We start from the raw sequence: 20,002 nt of genomic DNA on the forward strand, positions 1-20,002 counted from the left end.
TTGGGAAGAAAAAATGCCACATCATTCAAAGTCAAAGTTTTATCATTAAATTCATTAATGAGGGGATAAGTGTTACATTTGTAACTTTAACGGGTAAGTGTTACCACCCCTATAGTTTAAGGGTGCAAAGTGTATTTAGCCCTTTATAATACCATATAAAAATCTGTAGCTATGCATATATACAAAAACGATTCACCATTACGAAAAGTCGAAAAGTGTGATAGTTCCTCAAACCACGCAAATTATCATCCTTGTAACAAATCGAAAGTATTACACTTGCAATAAAAAAGGTCCTCACTAGTATGAAGGCCATACTCGTTCGTAGTAAAGTTACTGTAGTTTGTGATCAGTAATAGATGAATCAACGGAGAACGCTCAAGCAACCAAATCATTCGTCTAATCCACAAAGAAAGGTTTGCATAATTTACACGAAAATGCAGGCAAATCTAAAGCAGCATCGGCAGTTACTTTGTCTTCATCAAGTATGTCGAGGCTGTTTAATACATTGCCCTGCATTCATTCAAACACAAGTAATCGTAAACCACTTCAGATAACAGAAAACAGGAAAAAAAAAATATATACAAATATTTCACAAGTGTTGTACTTACCGCACTACACGATCTTCGAAGGTAGCCCACAAGCAGCAACTTCATCTTACTATTATCATATTTGTCGATATCACTTTCGTTGATTATGCATGGTTGCTGGAGGAGTAGAAAAAGGTCAGCTTGAGAACAGGTTTGCATTCAAACTTATAATGAAAACGAGAAGGGGAAAAAAATAAACAAGAACAGAGAGAAATCTAAAAAACGAAAAACAAGAATGTTGTTGGATATTATCAAAGAATCGGGATAAGTGTTACAGATTCATCCTAAAATTCGTGAAGCAGTAAGATCAAATTGTGATGACTACAAAAGCAAGTAAGAGCTCCCGTTACGTATTTTCAAATTGTGACTAAGAATGAACTATGTTTTTTTTTAACTTTAAGCACTACATTCCGAGTAATCTTCAAATTATTTTCAACGGATAAGTGTTAGAATATTTAACTCACAATTTTCCTCGTAGAACCACAAGCAGCACGGCTCCAACCTATGCTGATCACAGCCTTCAACAGCTTCTGCCCGTCGAATTTGGCCCATCCAATGTAGAGTCCCCATATTTGATCAGGAAGGACAGATAGTCCACTATCTGCATCGATCGACATTCTTTTTTTCAAATATTTGTCAACGACAATAAATATAAGGCCAAACTGCAGATAATAGAGAAAAAAAAAAAAAAAAATAGAGAGAGAAAGTTCTAAATAAACGCGATACCTGAACATGTGTGAAGAAGCCCATTGCTAAAGACACCTTCTACATGAATAGGTTCAATAGGCAAAGTATTGTCAATCCCTGCAATCATCAAATCGAAATACGACTCTTTTGTAACTATATAAAAAGGTTATAAATTATGATGCAATGAAAATTTGAAACAAGAGACATACAATCTAGAAATTGTGGAAGACCCCATTGTTCGGGCTGGAACTGTAGGAGAGAGTGAAGTACAGAATCGGCATTGGAAAATGAATCGGGTTCGATTTGGAGTGATGGCACTGCTACAACCTTCATTCCAGCAGCCTTTCCTGCTTTCACTCCGACACTGTCGATAATAACAAGATGTGGAGTTAGTCACATTTTCTAGTCGATAGAAAAATCTAGAATCAGTTCTGGCAATTATGGTGCTAGATAAATACTAGTAAAAAATTTCAATGTGAGCCAGGGACAAATTTACGGTTATACCCAGTGAAGTATAATAGTAAAACTTACAGGGAGTCTTCGATCACAAGACAATGCAATGGATCCACTCCCATTCTTTTTGCCGCTTCTAAAAATCTGATCATCGCATAACATATACTCAGGCATAGATAGATATTAACACAATCGAGAAAAAATAGTACATGATTTAATCGAATATAACTCTTCACATATATATATATATATATATTACATGTCCGGAGAGGGCTTCCCGGATTTGACCTGGTCACTTCCAAGAATTACTTTAAAACCTTCTTTCCAACCTTCAATAAAAGTGAGAAAATAAAACTCATCTCAAGTATTTGGATAACACCAATAGTAAAGACCATATAAACGTAATACGGCATAGAGAATGATGATTTTAGCAAATAAACTAAAAGAGCTTTAAAGAAAATACCATCACGGTGTGATATTTTCCCATGGATATTTTTGCTCAAGGAGTTTGAAGCAAGTGCAAACGGCACTCCTTGCTTTTTGAGATGTCTCATAAGACGATCCGCACCAGGAAGTGCTTTGGCCTGTAGCCATCTGTATTAAAACAAAATTGCAAATAATATTGAAAAATCTACTGCAAATAATCTGCATACAAAAAGGGTAAAATTGTCTATTACTTAAATCATGCTCATCGAAGTTTTACGAATCTTGATAGGCCTAGTCATCTTTTAATCTTAAAATTAAGCTATTCCGCGGTGGAGCAATAGAATAGCCTAATCACGTACTGTCTCATTGACAATTAACACAAGGACCGCCTCGACTCAATAATATATCCACAAGAGGAATCAAAACAAAAATGATAAAATGTAAAACTTGATACTGAAAAACACATTGACAATTGATCGTCCGAAGCCCAAACCTATCAACTCAAGTTAAAAATTAACGAATTTTGAAATGCAATATCTTTTCAAGCACACATTTTATAACAATCCATCTCAAATCAATTGGCCATAAGAAGAAGCGGGCACTAACCAATACGTATACTTAATTCTATTAGTATACAAGTGTTGTTACCGCTATCTCTTTCTCGTTTCCTTTTCGTCTTTTCTTACATCGTTTAAGGTATCATGAATTAGAATTTTCAACCAACATACAGAACAAAAACCCGATAAGTTGAAAAGCTCGATAGTCGAAGAGTAAAGTTTCAAATCCAGAGGTCTGAGTGTTTAGAAACAAAAAAAACATACAGAACCCAAAAATAAAAACAAGAAGCAATTAAACGGAACGTTAACCGAAAGTAACAAACTTTGCAGATAAAAACACCACACATAATGCACACACAAACACATTGACTACATAAACATAGCTTCAATTTCAGTAGACAGCATGATTATAGAGAGACTCACGTTCCCTGGTACATTGGCACGATTTCGAGGGTAAATTGCTCGGGTGTCAACGGAAGATCGTAGTCGTCGACAACTGCTATAGCTGATTCTTTGAATGTGAGACCGAACCTCTTCTTTTCCTTTTCATTGTCCTGCAACTTCCCGTATTTCGCCAAGAACTCCTTCAGAACATTCTTCGTCACTTGCTCTGAGAAATCACAATCACCAACAAATCTAGGTCACCCCCAATTGAATAAACCATCTGAAAAAACAAAATTACAAAAAATTACAAAAAAAATAAATAATAATAATAATAATAATCAGACCTGTGTTCAAAAGTGTGCCGTCCAAATCAAATATTACGGCGGATATATGATGAGCATTTGAATGTGAGTTTTCCATGAGAGTGGCAATGCGCTATGAGTGTGTATATTGGGGTTGAAAGTGAAAAAAGGGGGGAGTTGTAATTAATATAAAGAGGAGGCGATGCCGGAATCCGGATCGATTCCCATGGCAACAAGTTCTCATGGTGGTTGACAGTGCGTGCGTGTGTGTGTGTGTGTGTGTGTGCGTGTGTGTGTGTGTGTGTGAGTGGGCATTCAAACAAAAGATGGCGTTGGGGTTTGGCCTTTGGGGGGAGAGAATTTAGAGGGGGTATTGTTCTTGGCATATGCCCCCATGCTCTAGAATTCGATTCCTAATTCTCCTCCTTCCATTTGTTTCTGGCATATGTCAAGTGTGTTACTATGCCAAATGTATTGTTTACTTCTCTTAATGCTTTTTGCTTTTTATAGTAATATTACCGTTGTTATAGTAATATTACTTGCAATCACACTAATATTAATTCTTTTGTTTTTTATTATGTTTACATATGTTGAACGGTCAATATATTAATATTACTCTAATTATACAATAATAATGATTTTTGTTGGATTAATATTACTCTAGAAATTAATATAACAATATAGTATAGTTAATTTTACTGTGTTTAACAGTAATATAGTTAATTTTACTGTCGACCACAATAATATTGTTGTTCAAACGGGGAGCAAAAAGATGTTAGCGAAAAAAAATTCAAAAAAAAGAATATCAAAAAAGTCAACGCCGGAAACCGGTGGCGGAAAAAACAGGAAGAAAAAAAAATCAAAAAAGTCAATGCCGAAAATCGGCCGAAAAATCAGGAAGAAAAAAAAAAGTCAACGTGGTTGACCGGCGGTGACGGACGAAATTGTCCATAAAATTGTGTTTTGGGTCAAAATTAAATAATTTGTGAAATTTGGGATCACATTGAGGTTAGATTAAATTAAAGGATAAAATTGGAGCATATTAAAATATGAGAGACTAAGGGGGTGTTTGGTTATGTTTCCAATGAGAATTTCTAGTTTTCAAAATTTCTGATGGAAAAAGTAGATTATTGGTTTTTGTGTAGAAAATGAGAATATGTTTGGATGAAGGGGTACTTTTAGTTTTATGTAGGTGTAGAAATGAGAATATGTTTGGTTGTGATGAATTTCCTCTACGAAAGTACGTGCAAAAGTAGAATACAATGATTGAGGATGATGATAGTGATTATTATTATTATTATTATTATTATTATTATTATTATTATTATTATTATTATTATTATTATTATTATTATTATTATTATTATTATTATTATTGTTTATATTCTTATATTATTATAATTATTATAATAATTATTATTTTATTATTTATTAGTATTATTATTATTATTACCATTATTAATATTATTACTACTTCTACAATAAATATTAATAATAATAATTATAATAATAATATTATTATTATTATTATTATTAATATTATTATTATTATTATTATTATTATTATTATTATTAGAAGAAAGATAAATTGGGAGGAGAGAGAAATGAGAGGAGAGGGAGTGTAAATATTAATGAGAAGTGATGAATAGAAGGAGAGAGAAATGAGTTGGTGGCATCTATATATAATATAAAAAGAGGATTTATGCCCTTGCACAAAAAAAAAGGCGAAATCCCTCGCCCCCAGGGCCCCCATCCCTTGGCCCGACAAGGATTGATGGAAGAATGTAAATCATAGTAACTCAACGGCCCGTTAAGGTAGCGGACCCGGACCTGGTGCCCACAAGGAACCAACCCTCATTGGAGTTGAAATTCCCACACTGCGGCTGCCAGGATTCGATCCTAGGACCTTGCACCAACTTACCACCTCCGGAACCAGTTGAGCTACACCCATGCGGGCTACGAATCGAAGCGACAAAGGGCTGAATCTATATGAATGACATGTGGCAAATGTCTATGTCATTTATTAAAATTGCTTAGTTGGAGTTCAATTGATGGGGTGAATTCTTCAATTGGTGAGTTGCCAATTTTATTTTGGTATGTATTTAAGTTCTTTCCTATAACATTTGTACACTCATTTAAACAATTACCACATGTATATATATTATTTCCAAATTTAATATTTTATAATATTTTATAAATTCGAAATAAAAATATTTTATTTATATTTTCTGTATTTCAAAATATATATTTATTGAAAAAATTCATGATACTCAATTTTTTTTACGAATATTCAAATAATTTTTAGAAAAAAAACATTTTTTTAATATTCAAATATTAAAATAAAGGAATACAGTTTTTTTTTTAATTCAATATTTTAGAATATTCTAATATCCATTCAATTAAAAATAATTATAAAAAAATGTTTTACTTTTGTAATTGTACTATTAAATAAATATACAATATTTTTGTATATAATTTCTATTATACCGTATTTCAAATTATAAATAAGGTGTGTGTGTGTGTGTGTATATATATATATATATATATGTTAATCAATATATATTAATTAATAAATTTCAAATGAATATGTCAATCAATTAAAAGTAATCATTCCGTAAATTTAGTGTCATAATAATTTAGATTTATTTTATTTCCTTGCAAATATGTATATTTATGTATTTGGATGTTTAGAATTTTTAATTTTATTAATATGTTATTTAATATATTATGAAATTTATATTTTTATTACTATAATGCGAATAAAGAAAAAAGAAAAATAAATAGTGTGTATATTTCATATATTTTGATTTTTTTTTAAATTTGGATATGCATTTATTATCAAAATCATTTATATATATATATATATATATATATATATATATCATAAATATCATATCTATTATATATTGATAACTTATGGAAATAATGTCACCCTAATTAATTTTATTTATGTAAAGTTTTACTTTCAATTATTAATTATTAATAAAATCAATTACCGGATTTTTTGTAAATCATGTACATTTTTTATTTCATAAAATCAATTTATATTTATTTTAATTATGTTCAACTATGGTGAAATATATATGTATACATGTTTTAGTATATATGTATTTATATTTATTTAATGTGTGAAAATTAAGTATAAATACCATCAATCTCAACTCCAACTCATTCATCTCACTCTTCATCTACAGATTTTGTTATAAACATGCTAAACTAAAGTGCTCATACTAAAACTTTGTTTTTTTTTCCTTTTGTTTCGTAAATTCATAATGCAATTAGTATTTCTCGATGCGTCGGCTTGAAGCATTTTATTTGTCGTGGAATATTTATGATGTTATTCATTTATTATGTATGATATAACAATCTAATTTATGGTTGTTTTGCTTTTTTTTCTTTTTCTTACAGATCCATGGATAGCATCGTCTGTGTTATACGCGGCGACATTAGCAAGAGAGAAGATATGCGACGTTGTATAACACGCAAAAATATAATCTGGGAATACTGTAAGGATAGATTTAGGAAAAAAAAATAGTCATGCATTTCCATCTTTTGATTATACGTGAGATGATTGTAAGCTTGATTTTGATGAAAAAGAAATTGAGATTAATGAACTTGAGCATGTAATAGATTTTATTTAGTGTTTACATATTTTTGTAACAATATTAATTTTTGTGTCCATAATAATGCTTATGTTTATCCATTTTGTTCATTTGTACATACATTATTATTAATTTGTGCGTTCATATTAGTTTTTATAATTTTATTTAAAATATATTTGGATCATATTTATTTTTTTATTTTCATTATTTTGTAAATAAAACTACATTTACCATTATTTTTTATTTTTTATTATTGTTTATTATCATATTTTCGCATATAAAGACAAGATACATAATTGAAGTTTTACGTCTCTTATTTTCACCCTCACATTTTTTACTTTTGCTATACAAATGATGGTAATGTTGATATCTCGGCAAATTATTTTATTTATAAAATATAAATTAATAAGAAAATAACTTTAGAATAATTATAAATAAATTATATTTAAACAAAATTTGTATATTGTAATTATTTATTTAAAATAATTACTTATTAATTTTATATAACAAGCTATTTATTTTCTTACTTACTTTTAGTATCATAATTAATTAACAAAGTGAATTATAGACTGAATATATTTTTTCTAAAACAAATGTTGATTACATTTTTACACTATTCGCCATCAGTATAAATTTCAAGTTTCACCATCTTTATACGCCTCATGCCCAACAATAATTACACATAAATCAAGTTCGATTTTTTTTTAATTCTCATTTATATTATAACACGATTTCATATAATATTTGACAAGTGTCATCAGTTACATTTGACATTTGTAAATTTTTATTTTGTTCGTTCTCTTTTAATTTGTTTCAATTATATTATTTGCAAATTTTATTTTTTGGTAATATAAACTATTTTTTTGGTGTTACACGGATTTTTGCAAAGAAAAAAAATTTGCTTCCTTAATTAAAGAAAATAATTTATACACGTATGAATTCAAATCAAATCACATTATATCGATTTCTGCTAAATATTTAAAACTTAATGAGGGTAATTTCACTTTATATTGATTTTCTTTACTTCAAGGGTGCAAAATAACAAATTAAATTATTATTTTCTTCAACCCCCAATATAATTTCGAGTATACAAAATGGAAAAATACAAAAATCACAACGAATTACTGAAAAAACTTTATTTTCTTAAAAAAAAATATTCTCACTAAATTATTTGATTGATGATTTTTGTAAAGTAATTAGTGAAAATATTTAGTAGAAATCTTTGGAAGAAAATATAATTTTCAAATAATTTGATACCTAAATTGCTGAAGAATGTTTTTTATTCTTTTTATTTTTTGTAAAAAAAAATTTATGAAAATTTTTTAATATGTTGATTTTTTTTGCACTTTGTAGCTTCGAAAGGATTGATGAATAAAAATTACCTTCATATTCTTTCTTCTTTTCTTTGTTTCTGTAACCTTTTTTTTCGTTTAAACAACAATATTGTTGTGATTGACAGTAATATTAACTATATTACTGTTAAACACAGTAAAATTAAACTAAACTACAGTTTAACACAGTAATATTGTTATATTAATCTCTAGCACAGTAATATTAACACAACAAAACTCATTATTATTGTGTAATAGAGTAATATTACTATGTTGACCGTTCAACAAATGTAAACATAATAAAAAACCAAAAGAATTAATATTACTGTGAGTGACAGTAATATTACTATAACAACAGTAATATTACCGTCAACCACAGTAATATTACAATAATAGACAGTATTATTATTACGTTACTCCGTGAATAACTCAAACAAACAAAAAATCCAAACAAAATAATAATATTGATGTGGTTGACAACAATATTACTATAACAACAATAATATTACCGTCAACCACATTAATATTATTGTGTTTACAGTAATATTACAATAATAGACAGTAATATTATTACGTTACTCCGTGAATAACTCAAACAAAACAAAAAACCCAAAAAAAATAATAATATTGATGTTGTTGACAGTAATATTATTGTGTTTACAGTTATTTTACTGTCAACGACAGTAATATAATTACGTTGACTTGTCAACAAATCAAACAAAATAAAAAAAAACTACAAAAAATAAAAAATAATAATATTACATTAATTTACTGTCAACGGCAGCACAATTACATAAATGTATTGTCAACGACAGTACAATTACGTTAATTAACTGTCATTGACAGTATAATTACGTTAATTTACTGTCAGTGACAGCACAATTACTGTCAACGTTTAGTGGCGGACGTAAAAAAAAATACCAAACAAAAAAAAAAAAAAAAAAAAAACTTAAAAAAACACTAAAAAAAGTCAACGCCGGAGACCGCCGGAAACCGGTGAAAAAATCCGGAAGAAAAGAAAAGAAAAAAGAAAAAAAAAAGAGTCAACGCCGGAAACCGGCGAAAAAATCCGAGAGAAAAGAAAAACAAAACAAAAAAAAATTTGAAAAGTCAACGCCGGAATCCGGCGGCAAAAAAATTTTTTTTGAAAAAAAACATTTTTTTTGGAAAAAAAAAAAATTGGGTCAAAATTGAATAATTTGTGAAATTTGGGGTCAAATTGAGATTAAATGAAGTTAAGGATGAAATTGGAGCATATTAAAGTATGCTTAAAAAAAGTCAAAGTTGAATTTTTGTCGTCAAAATTGGATTTTTTTGGACAAAATTGATTAAATTGGGGTTACAATTAAGAATTGGGTATATAGGGTTGAGGGTAATATTGGCATATACATGAATGTTTCCTTTATTTATAATAAATATTAAAATGATGGGCTTACTGGTGAAAGAGATAGCCGCTAAACCTAATAACGATGCTTGGTTGGAGACTTATGCACAAAAACCCCTAAAAAATATTCGGGGTGCATATGCATAATAATTTGAGATAATTTTATTTCCTATTTCGGTTGTTTTTTGAAATTCATGACATAATATTTATATTATATAGTTAAAAAAATATTTCTTAAAATCGAATCTATAATTAATATTTTAAAAATAAATAGACTGAAATAATAATAAACATTAAATTATTTATTTTGTGATATATTTGGTGAAATGCAATGGGAGACCAAACAATTCTCTATATGTGGTGAAATGGTTGAATAGTTTGATTTTATTATATGGTATAAATGAAATGCATAGGATATCACTAAACACCATTTTCAACAAAAAAAATGGTGAAAGCGTAAAATAGTATGTTACGGGTGGAGATGACCCATTTTTTCACCACCAAAATAGAATTTGGTGAAAAGGTAGGTATAACATCATATTTAAGGGTGGAAAAACATGGGAGATGACCCATTTTTACTCTCGCTCTCAATACATCCTATTTAAATTTTAAAGGGTAAATAGCACTTAACCATCTGTGGTTTCACCTTTGTGCACTTCACCCCCCTCTGGTATCAATTTAGGCAATTAAACCCCCTGTGGTTTTCCATTTGTAGCAGCCATCCAATTAACTAACGGAAAATATTAAATACTGAAATACCCTTTTATTTTTCTATTATTTGCAGGTCAAAAGCATGACTTAAAATATTTAATGCATGAAATACCATTTTATGGAAAAATGTAAATTCATTTTGATTTAATTATAAATAACCCAAATCTATTGGCTTAAACTACAAATTTTCACACTTTCTTGAAAACCCGAATCCTAATCATCATCTTCTCCGTTCAGGCGTTCACAATCCCTTCACTTCTTCTCCGTTCACATCCTCCACTACATCTTTCCTTGCACTTTCTTATCTCCACAACAATCCCCCATTCTCTTCTTCTCCTTTCAATTGCTAACATCGTCAGAGGCTAATCACCATTTTCTTTCTCCATTTTTCGTACTTGAACCTGCAAACTGGGATTCGGCTTCGAAGAGTTGAATCGGAGAGGATAAGGAGAAATACATCCCTCAAATGAGATTTGTGGAGGTTGGTGTGCGGCGGATTTTCTGAAAGAAAAAAGAAAGATTGAGGGGGCGTGTGTGCGTGTTGGCGTCGCCGGAGGATAAGGTGAAAGGTTGGGGGTGTGTGTGCGTGCGGCGAATCTTCTGAAAAAAGAAAGGGTTTTAATTAAGTTTTAAAAAGTTTCAATTTAACCATTTGGTTTCAACATTGTTTTCAATTTGGTCCCTTAATTTAAAAATTACTTGTTTAGCTAGGGACTGGGCGAGTGAAATGCACTCAATATGGGAGAATGAGCTGCACTCTCCGTTAGTTTTAACCGATTCTTAAACGGCCGCTACACCTTGACAACCACAAGGGGTAGAATACTTAAATTGATACAGAGGGGGTGAAATGCAAAACTGGGAAACCACGGGGGGTTAAGTGCTATTTACCAAATTTTAATAACTATAATATATTTTTTTTACATTTATAAACATGAATTTGAAGATATACTACTATATGGCATGGAATACTTTAGTATTAGTATTGGTATTGGTATTTGTATTGGTATTGGTATTGGTATTGGTATTGATATTGGTATTGGTATTGGTATTCGTATTGGTATTTGTATTGATATTAATGTTAGTATTCATGTTAGTGTTAGTATTAGTGTTTGTTAGTGTTAGTGTTAGTGTTAGTGTTGGTGTTAGTGTTAGTATTAGTGTTAGTGTTAGCATTAGTGTCCGCGTTTCGCGTTCGCGTTGGCGTTCGCGTTAGTATTAGTATTAATATTAGTCTTAGTATTATAGTGTTAGTTTTAGTATTAGTATTAATATTAGTCTTAAAATTAGTCTTAGTATTATAGTGTTAGTCTTAGTGTTATATTAGTATTGGTATTAGTGTTAGCATTAACACTAGCATCACCATTAGAATTAACAGTATATATTAGTATTAGTATTAGTATTAGTAATAGTATTAGTATTAGTATTAGAATTAGAATTAGTATTAGTATTAGTATTAGAATTAGAATTAGTATTAGTATTAGTATTAGCATTAGGATTATGATTACGATTCGTGTTAGTGTTAGCAATTGTGCAAGAGTTGTAATTTTTGTTTAAGTAGTGGCATCAATGTTTCGACGTGGTTAATGATAAACCTACATGTTATGTTGCTTCAATTATCTGCTATCAAGTTCATTACTGAAGTTCGTTATTCGGCATAAGATTCACGTGTCGATTGCATTACAGGAAATATTTGTGTCATTTGATATAAATGGTGTTATTAGTTTTAGGTTTTGTGGGTTGCATATTTATCTATGTAATATTTAATTGCACTTTATATCTTACAGATCTGCATCAGGATCAAGAGATAAATTATCTTCATTTAATTTTATTTGTAATTAATCCCCATGCATCGCACGGGTGAGTTACTAGTAAAATATATAGGTTAGTTAGTAGGTTTTAGTAGGTTTGAAAATTGAAAAAAGTATGAATAGTGTATTTTCAATAGAAATTTTATAAGAAAAAATGGGATTTTCTGGATAAAATTATCAAACAAACATGATCTCGGTTTTATGAATAGTATAAAACTGGAAATGAGTTTTGGAAATAAAAACAAACATCCCCTAAAATTGTATTTCTGGTCAAAATTGAATAATTTATGAAATTTGGGGTCAAATTGAGGTTAGAATAATTAAATGATGATTATTTTAGTCTTTTACAAACCTCTAGACCATGGACCTTATTATGAATAAGTACCCATTGATGGGTTTATTTGTAAAATATCCATATAATAAACTTTGAATAAGATTAATTAATTAATAATTAATAATACCAACGTTACCCTTCAAATCTTGTTGTACATGAAAGGGGTATTTTTGTACCTAAAAAAATGAAGAAATCACTAGTTATATTGGATTTATAATAATAATAAGTATAGATGTAGATATAGATTAGTTGAATTTATACACATAAAATATCTTATAGGAGGATCTATAGCAAATAGCAAATTGTCCCTTGTTATTATTATTAAAGAGTGGTGTTATTTCCACCTCCAAAATATTTCAATTCACCACCAAAGTATATAAAATCGTATAAATAACCCTCAAATTTATAATACACCACTCTTCTTTATATTCGTTTAATGCTCATGTGTTCTAAGTTATTTTTATTTCTATTTTTTTAATTTTTTAATTTTTTTTTGCAATGAAAAATTTATTACAAGATATTTAAGCTTCCATATCAGATGACTTACAGAGTATATAATATTTTTTTTAGGAAACGGAATTATATTAAGCTAAATTGATAAATTTTGGAGGAAGTTGAGAATCTTCCATACAAGTAGGGATGGCAACGGGTCGGTTCTGGGCCGGGTTTGCCTAAACCCAAGACCCGACCCACGAAAAATATATAAACCCAAGACCCGCCCCAACCCGCTTTAGCTTAGACCCAGACCCGCCCCAACCCAGACCCTAACTAAACGGTTCTGACCCGTCAGACCCGCTAGACCCATTAACATACAAAAAGTTTAATATTTTTGAACTTTCATAACATTTTGCATGTATATTTTTACGAAATAATTTCAATACTAAAATACAATATTTTAAAAAATCTCTACAAGTGTTATAACATGAACAATAAAATTACAAGTAATTATATTTAACTTCGATAGTAAGATAATAAGTAAAATTCAAAATGCAAGACAATTAGCGATAAATATTACTCACCATAAATGAAATTCGAAAAATAAAACAGTGAAAATAGGTAAATGAGAATAGACAAAATGGAAATTGATAGTTTGATAAATGAAATCCAATATATATATATATATATATATATATATATATATATATATATACGGGTCGGTTCTGGGTCGGTTCCGATAAGACCCGTAACCCGACCCAGAACCATCCGGTTCTAGAAACTTAAACCCATTACCCGACCCATAACCATTTAGCTGACCCAGACCCGCCCCAAACGGGTCGGTTCCGGGTCCAAGACCCGCCAAACCCGTACCCATTGCCATCCCTACATACAAGCACTCTTAATTTATTTCTCAAAGAACGTGAATTTATGCTTTTTTTGACATTCGAAAATGTTTTCCTATGGACGAAAATATTACTCACTTAAGGTGGCTGTAAAAATTCCAGCAAAAATGATGGATTTTTTTTTTTAAATATTTTAAGTAATTTAGTGGTGGACGGTTTATAAATTTATAAAAATATATAGGCGAAAGAAGAAGAAAGGGGCAAAATAGAAAATATATTTAATTTGGTGGTGAAATAAGATATTTTGAGGGTGAAAATAGCACATCTCTTATTAAATCCCTTTTGGCAACATTTATGTCATCCCTAAATAGAAAGGTAACATTCCAAAGCAACAAATGTAGGCAGAGATCAAACAAAATGTGAGGAGAAGGAAACAGCGAATAGATTAGATTGACTGCGTCCGAAACGAAACAAACACGGAAACTTGCATGTAGGCCAAGGCAGTCACTAAAATTAAACCACCTATATAAGCCACACCCACATCCAAACACAATGGACACGTCCAATATAAACAACAACAAGCCAACACCAATTCACACATAATAAAATAAACAATCCATAAATAAAACACAAAGTATCAACAAACTCCCCCTTCGTCTTCCTCGGGCCCTTCCCTGCCTCTAATCATCCACCGACTTCACTGCAAGGTTAACCAGCAAATTAGCACACACACACACACATATATATATACATATATATATATATATATATATATATATATATATATATATATATATATATATATATATATATATAAAGGAAATAACGAACCTCTGCATCCTCATCTCCAGGTTTGTAGCTAGCATCCAATTTCGGTGCTTCTTCTGCAAGCACAAAAAGTAATTTTACCAAGCATACATAAATCTTCCAATTATAACAAACGGTTCTTTAATTTCAGCACATAAAAAACGTAGCTAGAAGGTTGCAAACATTGACATTTAAATCATTGGAGTTAATGAATTAATTTACCTTCACAAAATAATACTGCGTGCCATAAGAACCTAACTTATTTCATTTATTTTCAAAAAATAATACAACTCAATGGCGCTGTAAACAGTTCTCGGCCAGCCGGCCAGGAAACTAATATTTGATATATAGCTATTTGGACTCAGCTAGATATTAAAATTTTAAAATGTGGAGGACAATGGACTGAACGAATCGACTGCTATTCTGTTCAAAAAATTGATAGGAGTTTTTGGAACGAACTTTTTAGTTCAGTTTTGGCAGGCAAACTTAGTTTATTATAGATTTGGATCTCTACAATTTGGTAAATCGGCAAATATATATTTATTTTCATAATTAATGTGTCACCTGCATCCTCGGAGATGTCAGAGGTCCATAGTGTGAGATTGTCCCTCAGAAGCTGCATAATCAAGGTGCTATCTTTGTACGATTCCTCGTTCAATGTATCAAGCTCAGAGATTGCTTCATCAAAAGCTTGCTTTGCCAGGTGGCATGCCCTGAGGAGACAGTTAAATCAGTCAACACGGAGATAGAACGAACCGATACCGTTTAAATTCAAATTAAAAATGAGTAACAAGACAGACCTTTCGGGTGAGTTCAAAATTTCATAGTAGAAGACGGAAAAATTCAAAGCCAAACCCAAGCGAATTGGATGCGTTGGAGCTAGCTCCGCTTCAGCAGTTGTGGTCGCCGTCTTCAAGCAAGCAACAAGAAGAAAAATAAGCACTTAAATGCAGATAGATATTTAAAAGAATCTTTGATAACTGAAAATTCATTGTTTTATCTTCAGGAATTGTATATACTGTGCTTTTGAGGTCAATCGATGCAATATAAGGTACTGAACGAGAATAATAAGGAGATCGAAAGTCGTGAAATATAAGTGCAACTTTGTATTGTAAGAGAAGAATTTTTTTACGCTAAGAAATCTATACATAAATCGGCTCGGCAGTGTTTGGTGGTGAAGTTTTTATTATATTTTGTTAAACATCATTTTTTTCCCCTTCAATAAATAAAGACACGATTTCTCACTTCCCATGAACAATCACTGTTGATGATGCAGTACTTCCATAAACGATTAACCAAGTTAATCTCTACTGCATCAGTCAAGAAGGTATTTAGTGAAGAAAAAATAGTAAACTGGTAACAATGAATACATGCCACAGATTCATCGTATGCATCTTAAACCTCGGGTTTCTTTCGTAATATAGACATCACATGACATCATCAGATGGAATGATGTAATCGAAAAGCTATCATATTTTCGAATGGCCACCTTAACATTGTTTTACGCAGCCTTCCATGGATTTCCAAATAAAAAGGTAGACTTAAACATCACTTATAACATAAATAAAAACATTAAGGTTGTCTGAAAATGTTAATTAAAGTAAAGCTGATATGCACCTCATATGCTTTCAGTGACTGATCCGCGACCTCTTTCCTGTCGTTAACAGTCTTGAACTCGCCAAGATACCTATAATAATCCCCTTTCCTGTGAAAATTGAAACAAAATCAATTTTAAATCAGATGCAATCACAAATTAGACGCTGAATGCCATTTATTGCATAACATAGCGTACTTACATCTTGTAGTAAAACACGGTTGATTCGCCAGCTGTGCTCGAGGGAATTAGATGTTCGTCAATGACGGTCATGATATCGCTGCAAATATCGGTAAGCTCCGACTCAACTTTGTGACGGTACTGTTTGATCCGTTTAGCATTTTGTTCATTCCCTCTCGACTCTTCCTTCATCTCAATTGATGACAAGATTCTCCACGAAGCTCTTCGAGAACCAATCACATTCTTGTACCCTACCGATAGCAAATTCCTCTCTTCTACTGTGAGCTCAACATCCATTTTCGCTACCTTTTTCATCGCTTCCACCATCTCTGAAATTCAGTCCAAAATTTAGGAACCAACAACAAATTTTTTTTATTTTGTTTTGGCTTTCAATAGCAGAGGAAAAGTCAATCAAACTCTAGTAGAAAAAATGATTGAAATCCATTTATCAAATTAATTTACCCAATCCAACAACTAAGTTTCTTTTTTTTTTCCTTTCAATAGCATAGGAAAAGTAGATCAAATTCTACTAGAAAAAAAAAAGATCGAAATCCAATTATCAAATTAAATTATCTAATCCAATCCAACAACTAAGTTTCTTTTTCCCCCTTTCAATAGCATAGGAAAAGTAAATCAAATTCCAGTAGGAAAAACGATCGAAATCCAATTATCAAATTGACTTGTCCAATCTAAGTTTCTTTTTTCTTTCAATAGCATAGGAAAAGTAAATCAAATTCCACTAGGAAAAAAAAAGGATCAAAATCAAATTATCAAATTAGGCCTCGTTTGGTTCGGAATATAAGATTAGCCAAGATGAAATTAAATAATCTAATGAAACCCAATTGTATTATTGGACCTTGGAAGATCCAATAAAAAAAACATGTCTAAAAAGCAAGATAAGGCATGATAATATAATATTTGCGGGTCGACCCAGCAAGTTATTGGGGATACCAAACATCAAACAATGTCTCATTATTTAGTTAATCATGTATCCAATCGTCAAAGTTACTCGTTTTAAAAAGAGAGAAAAATCAGCTCATCGTGTAATTAATACGCTTATACCCCTACCGTAATCACATTTCATTGCTCCCAATTTCTGTTGTTCTAAATAACAAATAAGTTCACTAGAGAAGAAAGAAGTAAAATAGACCTAAAGAGATCGCCAATGAATTATACAATAAGGCCTCGTTTGGTTGTCAAGATAAGATTAAATAATCTAATAAAACTCGATTATATTATTTGACCTTCGATGATCCAACAAAAAACATGCCTAAAAGGCAAGATAAGGCATGATCAAATAGTATTTGCGGGTCGACCCGGCAAGTTATTGGAGATACCAAACATCAAACAAAATCCAATAATTTAGTTAATCATGACTAATCTCCCCAACCAAACAAGGCCTAAGAAAACTCGAAACCCAAGCTAGGCTATAGACTGTAGCAAGCAGCTCAAAATCAAAGTATCAGAGCTATCTAAAGTTCACTTCTTTCAAACTCACCAAAATTAAGATCAAATTAAACAAAAACGCAAGCGGAAACCAGATCCATATACAAGCTCTGAAGCTCAATCACATCTATACATACAGGCATATATATGTATTTAATGGTGAGGGAAAAGGGGTTTACCGTCGTAGCGCTCGGCTTGCTCGGCGAGTTTAGCGACGTAGACAGCTGTTTCGCGATCGGATGAGGAAGCCATCGCCGATCCAAGTGACTCGGATTCGTACTGAGTTCCGGCAACTACTGATTTTTCTTGACTCGGGCAATGATTTTTATGGCAGAAATGAGGGAAAAGTAGTTGAAAAAATGATTTATCGTCTGACCTGCATTTTTTTCTCCTTATTTTTCCCTACGGTTCCCTGCGGTTACAGCTGAAGTCGGAGGTACTTAAAAACGCTTAACTCACTTAGCCTTTGCGGCTTGCACGATTTCAGTTATAATCACTTGGGTATTTTTTTTAGGGTCTATTAGATATAACCGCCTTAGTCTTACAAATAATAGGGGTAGACCCAAACTCAAATTTGTCATTTTGATAAAAACCGATATTTTTCTAAATTACATCAGTACCCTCAATCAAATCCCACAAATCCCGTTACTTTACCTTTTGAAATAATATCAAATCCCTCCATATTTTCCCGTTAAAACACTATCCCCACAAACCCACTACCAAAATCTGCAAACGTCCCAAAGAAAACCAGAAATTTATACACCGGCGATTGACGATTTACTGCACTCCGAAATCCCTCCCTATTTTCCCGCCGGGTTCGCCGCTTCCCTCCGACCGCCGCCACCTCCGTCACCGTTGTCGCCGGTGGCCAACAACGATAACAACGATATTGGCCATAAGCAACACCTCCACCACCGCCTAGTCCTCCACCACCACCACATCCGACCACCTCCACCTCCAAGACCGCCAAAAACGACCAAGACCTCCGCCGCTCCCGCCTCCAAGGTCGTAACAATCAATTTAGGAGTGATATCGTCGTTGGCCGCCGTCGCCGCCGCCTTCACTGCTCCAAACTAGGGTTACTCAAATCTAGGATTACTCAAATCTAGGGTTTTGATAATTCTTCGGCCCATAGTTGATTAACGAGATGCATAGTCGAATTACATCTGTATTAATAGACTATATCTCATATCATTTAATAGACTATCCCACTGATATAATTTGACTATGGATCTCGTTAATCGACTATGGGCCGAAGAATCATCAAAACCCTAGATTTGAGAAGTGACGACGGCGGATTTGTGTTTTAAAATTAATAGACTATCTCATATCATTTAATAGACTATCCCATATATCTAATTCGACTATGGGTTTAGTTATTTGACTATTGGGCCGAAGAATCAACAAAATCCTAGATCTGATAAGTGATGGCGGCGGATTTGTGTTTTAATATTGTTAGACTATCCCATATCATGTAATAGACTATCTCATTGATCTAATTCGACTATGGATCTCGTTAATCGACTATGGATCCCGTATTATTCAACCACATAGTATATTAATAATTTCATATCGTACATTAATCTGCTATGATAGTATATTACGGTTATAGTAGTGATATGAAATTGTGTTACAAACAATATACCACTGAAATGACAAGAACATTGAGAATAAAACCAACGTAAAGTAATTCCAACATAACCAATAAAATAGTACATTAATAATCTCATAATTTCAATCTAGGGTTTTGATAAAATACTTAAAACACATCATAACACAATCAAACCAATATGTCGAGTTAAAAAACTCTAGTACATTAATAATCTCATAATAGTATAATAAAATGATAATGGTAGTATCATACGGTATTCATAATAGTATACTACTGTATTACAACGGTTTAACACTTAACCGAAGTTACCGAGCCATTACATCGTAAACACGACATTAATTAAACATATCAAATATTAGGGTGGTTTGGAAAATAACAACTATCGGAATCATTTGAATTCATTGAGTTTATGTCCTCGTCGCTATCATCAGGAATGCAGTCGACTTCTTCTTCGAACAACTGCACAAAGCCTGCATTCAATGCCTCACTTCCAGTGGCATCAACGGCTCCAACTAGT

General features: G+C 31.5%; 2 protein-coding genes across 2 annotated transcripts; both read right to left on the reverse strand.

Annotated features, from left to right (window-relative positions):
* Window positions 1-227: 227 nt before the first annotated feature.
* Window positions 228-3,872, reverse strand: LOC105953807 (bifunctional riboflavin kinase/FMN phosphatase). Its single transcript, XM_088811566.1, has 10 exons — window positions 3,439-3,872; window positions 3,134-3,320; window positions 2,191-2,321; window positions 1,987-2,056; window positions 1,806-1,871; window positions 1,484-1,638; window positions 1,314-1,391; window positions 1,052-1,188; window positions 609-704; window positions 228-510 (listed from the first exon to the last, which is right to left on the reverse strand). Exons 1-10 carry the CDS (start codon window positions 3,512-3,514, stop codon window positions 397-399), a joined length of 1,110 nt encoding a protein of 369 aa, XP_088667692.1. The 5' UTR covers window positions 3,515-3,872; the 3' UTR covers window positions 228-396.
* Window positions 3,873-14,266: 10,394 nt separating this feature from the next.
* Window positions 14,267-18,335, reverse strand: LOC105953806 (14-3-3 protein 9). Its single transcript, XM_012977486.2, has 7 exons — window positions 18,053-18,335; window positions 16,450-16,756; window positions 16,271-16,358; window positions 15,454-15,563; window positions 15,218-15,366; window positions 14,678-14,730; window positions 14,267-14,546 (listed from the first exon to the last, which is right to left on the reverse strand). The coding sequence occupies exons 1-7, from the start codon at window positions 18,123-18,125 to the stop codon at window positions 14,544-14,546; spliced, it is 783 nt and encodes a 260-aa protein (XP_012832940.1). The 5' UTR covers window positions 18,126-18,335; the 3' UTR covers window positions 14,267-14,543.
* Window positions 18,336-20,002: the final 1,667 nt, after the last annotated feature.

The sequence above is a fragment of the Erythranthe guttata genome, chromosome 13 (genome assembly GCF_056151865.1).
Source record: "Erythranthe guttata isolate IM_541 chromosome 13, IM_541, whole genome shotgun sequence".
NCBI classification, from domain to species: domain Eukaryota; kingdom Viridiplantae; phylum Streptophyta; class Magnoliopsida; order Lamiales; family Phrymaceae; genus Erythranthe; species Erythranthe guttata.

What these genes read in the sequence shown, in the direction of transcription:
- LOC105953807 (XM_088811566.1), bottom strand. Translation starts at nt 3,514, where the DNA reads ATGGAAAACTCACATTCAAATGCTCATCATATATCCGCCGTAATATTT. An exon ending in CTTGTGATCGAAGACTCCCT is followed by an intron (nt 1,639 to 1,805) that starts GTAAGTTTTACT and finishes TATTATCGACAG; the next exon opens with TGTCGGAGTGAAAGCAGGAA. An exon ending in GCTTCTTCACACATGTTCAG is followed by an intron (nt 1,189 to 1,313) that starts GTATCGCGTTTA and finishes CGATCGATGCAG; the next exon opens with ATAGTGGACTATCTGTCCTT.
- LOC105953806 (XM_012977486.2), bottom strand. Translation starts at nt 18,125, where the DNA reads ATGGCTTCCTCATCCGATCGCGAAACAGCTGTCTACGTCGCTAAACTC. An exon ending in AGTCACTGAAAGCATATGAG is followed by an intron (nt 15,564 to 16,270) that starts GTGCATATCAGC and finishes GCTTGCTTGAAG; the next exon opens with ACGGCGACCACAACTGCTGA. An exon ending in TGACATCTCCGAGGATGCAG is followed by an intron (nt 14,731 to 15,217) that starts GTGACACATTAA and finishes TTGTGCTTGCAG; the next exon opens with AAGAAGCACCGAAATTGGAT.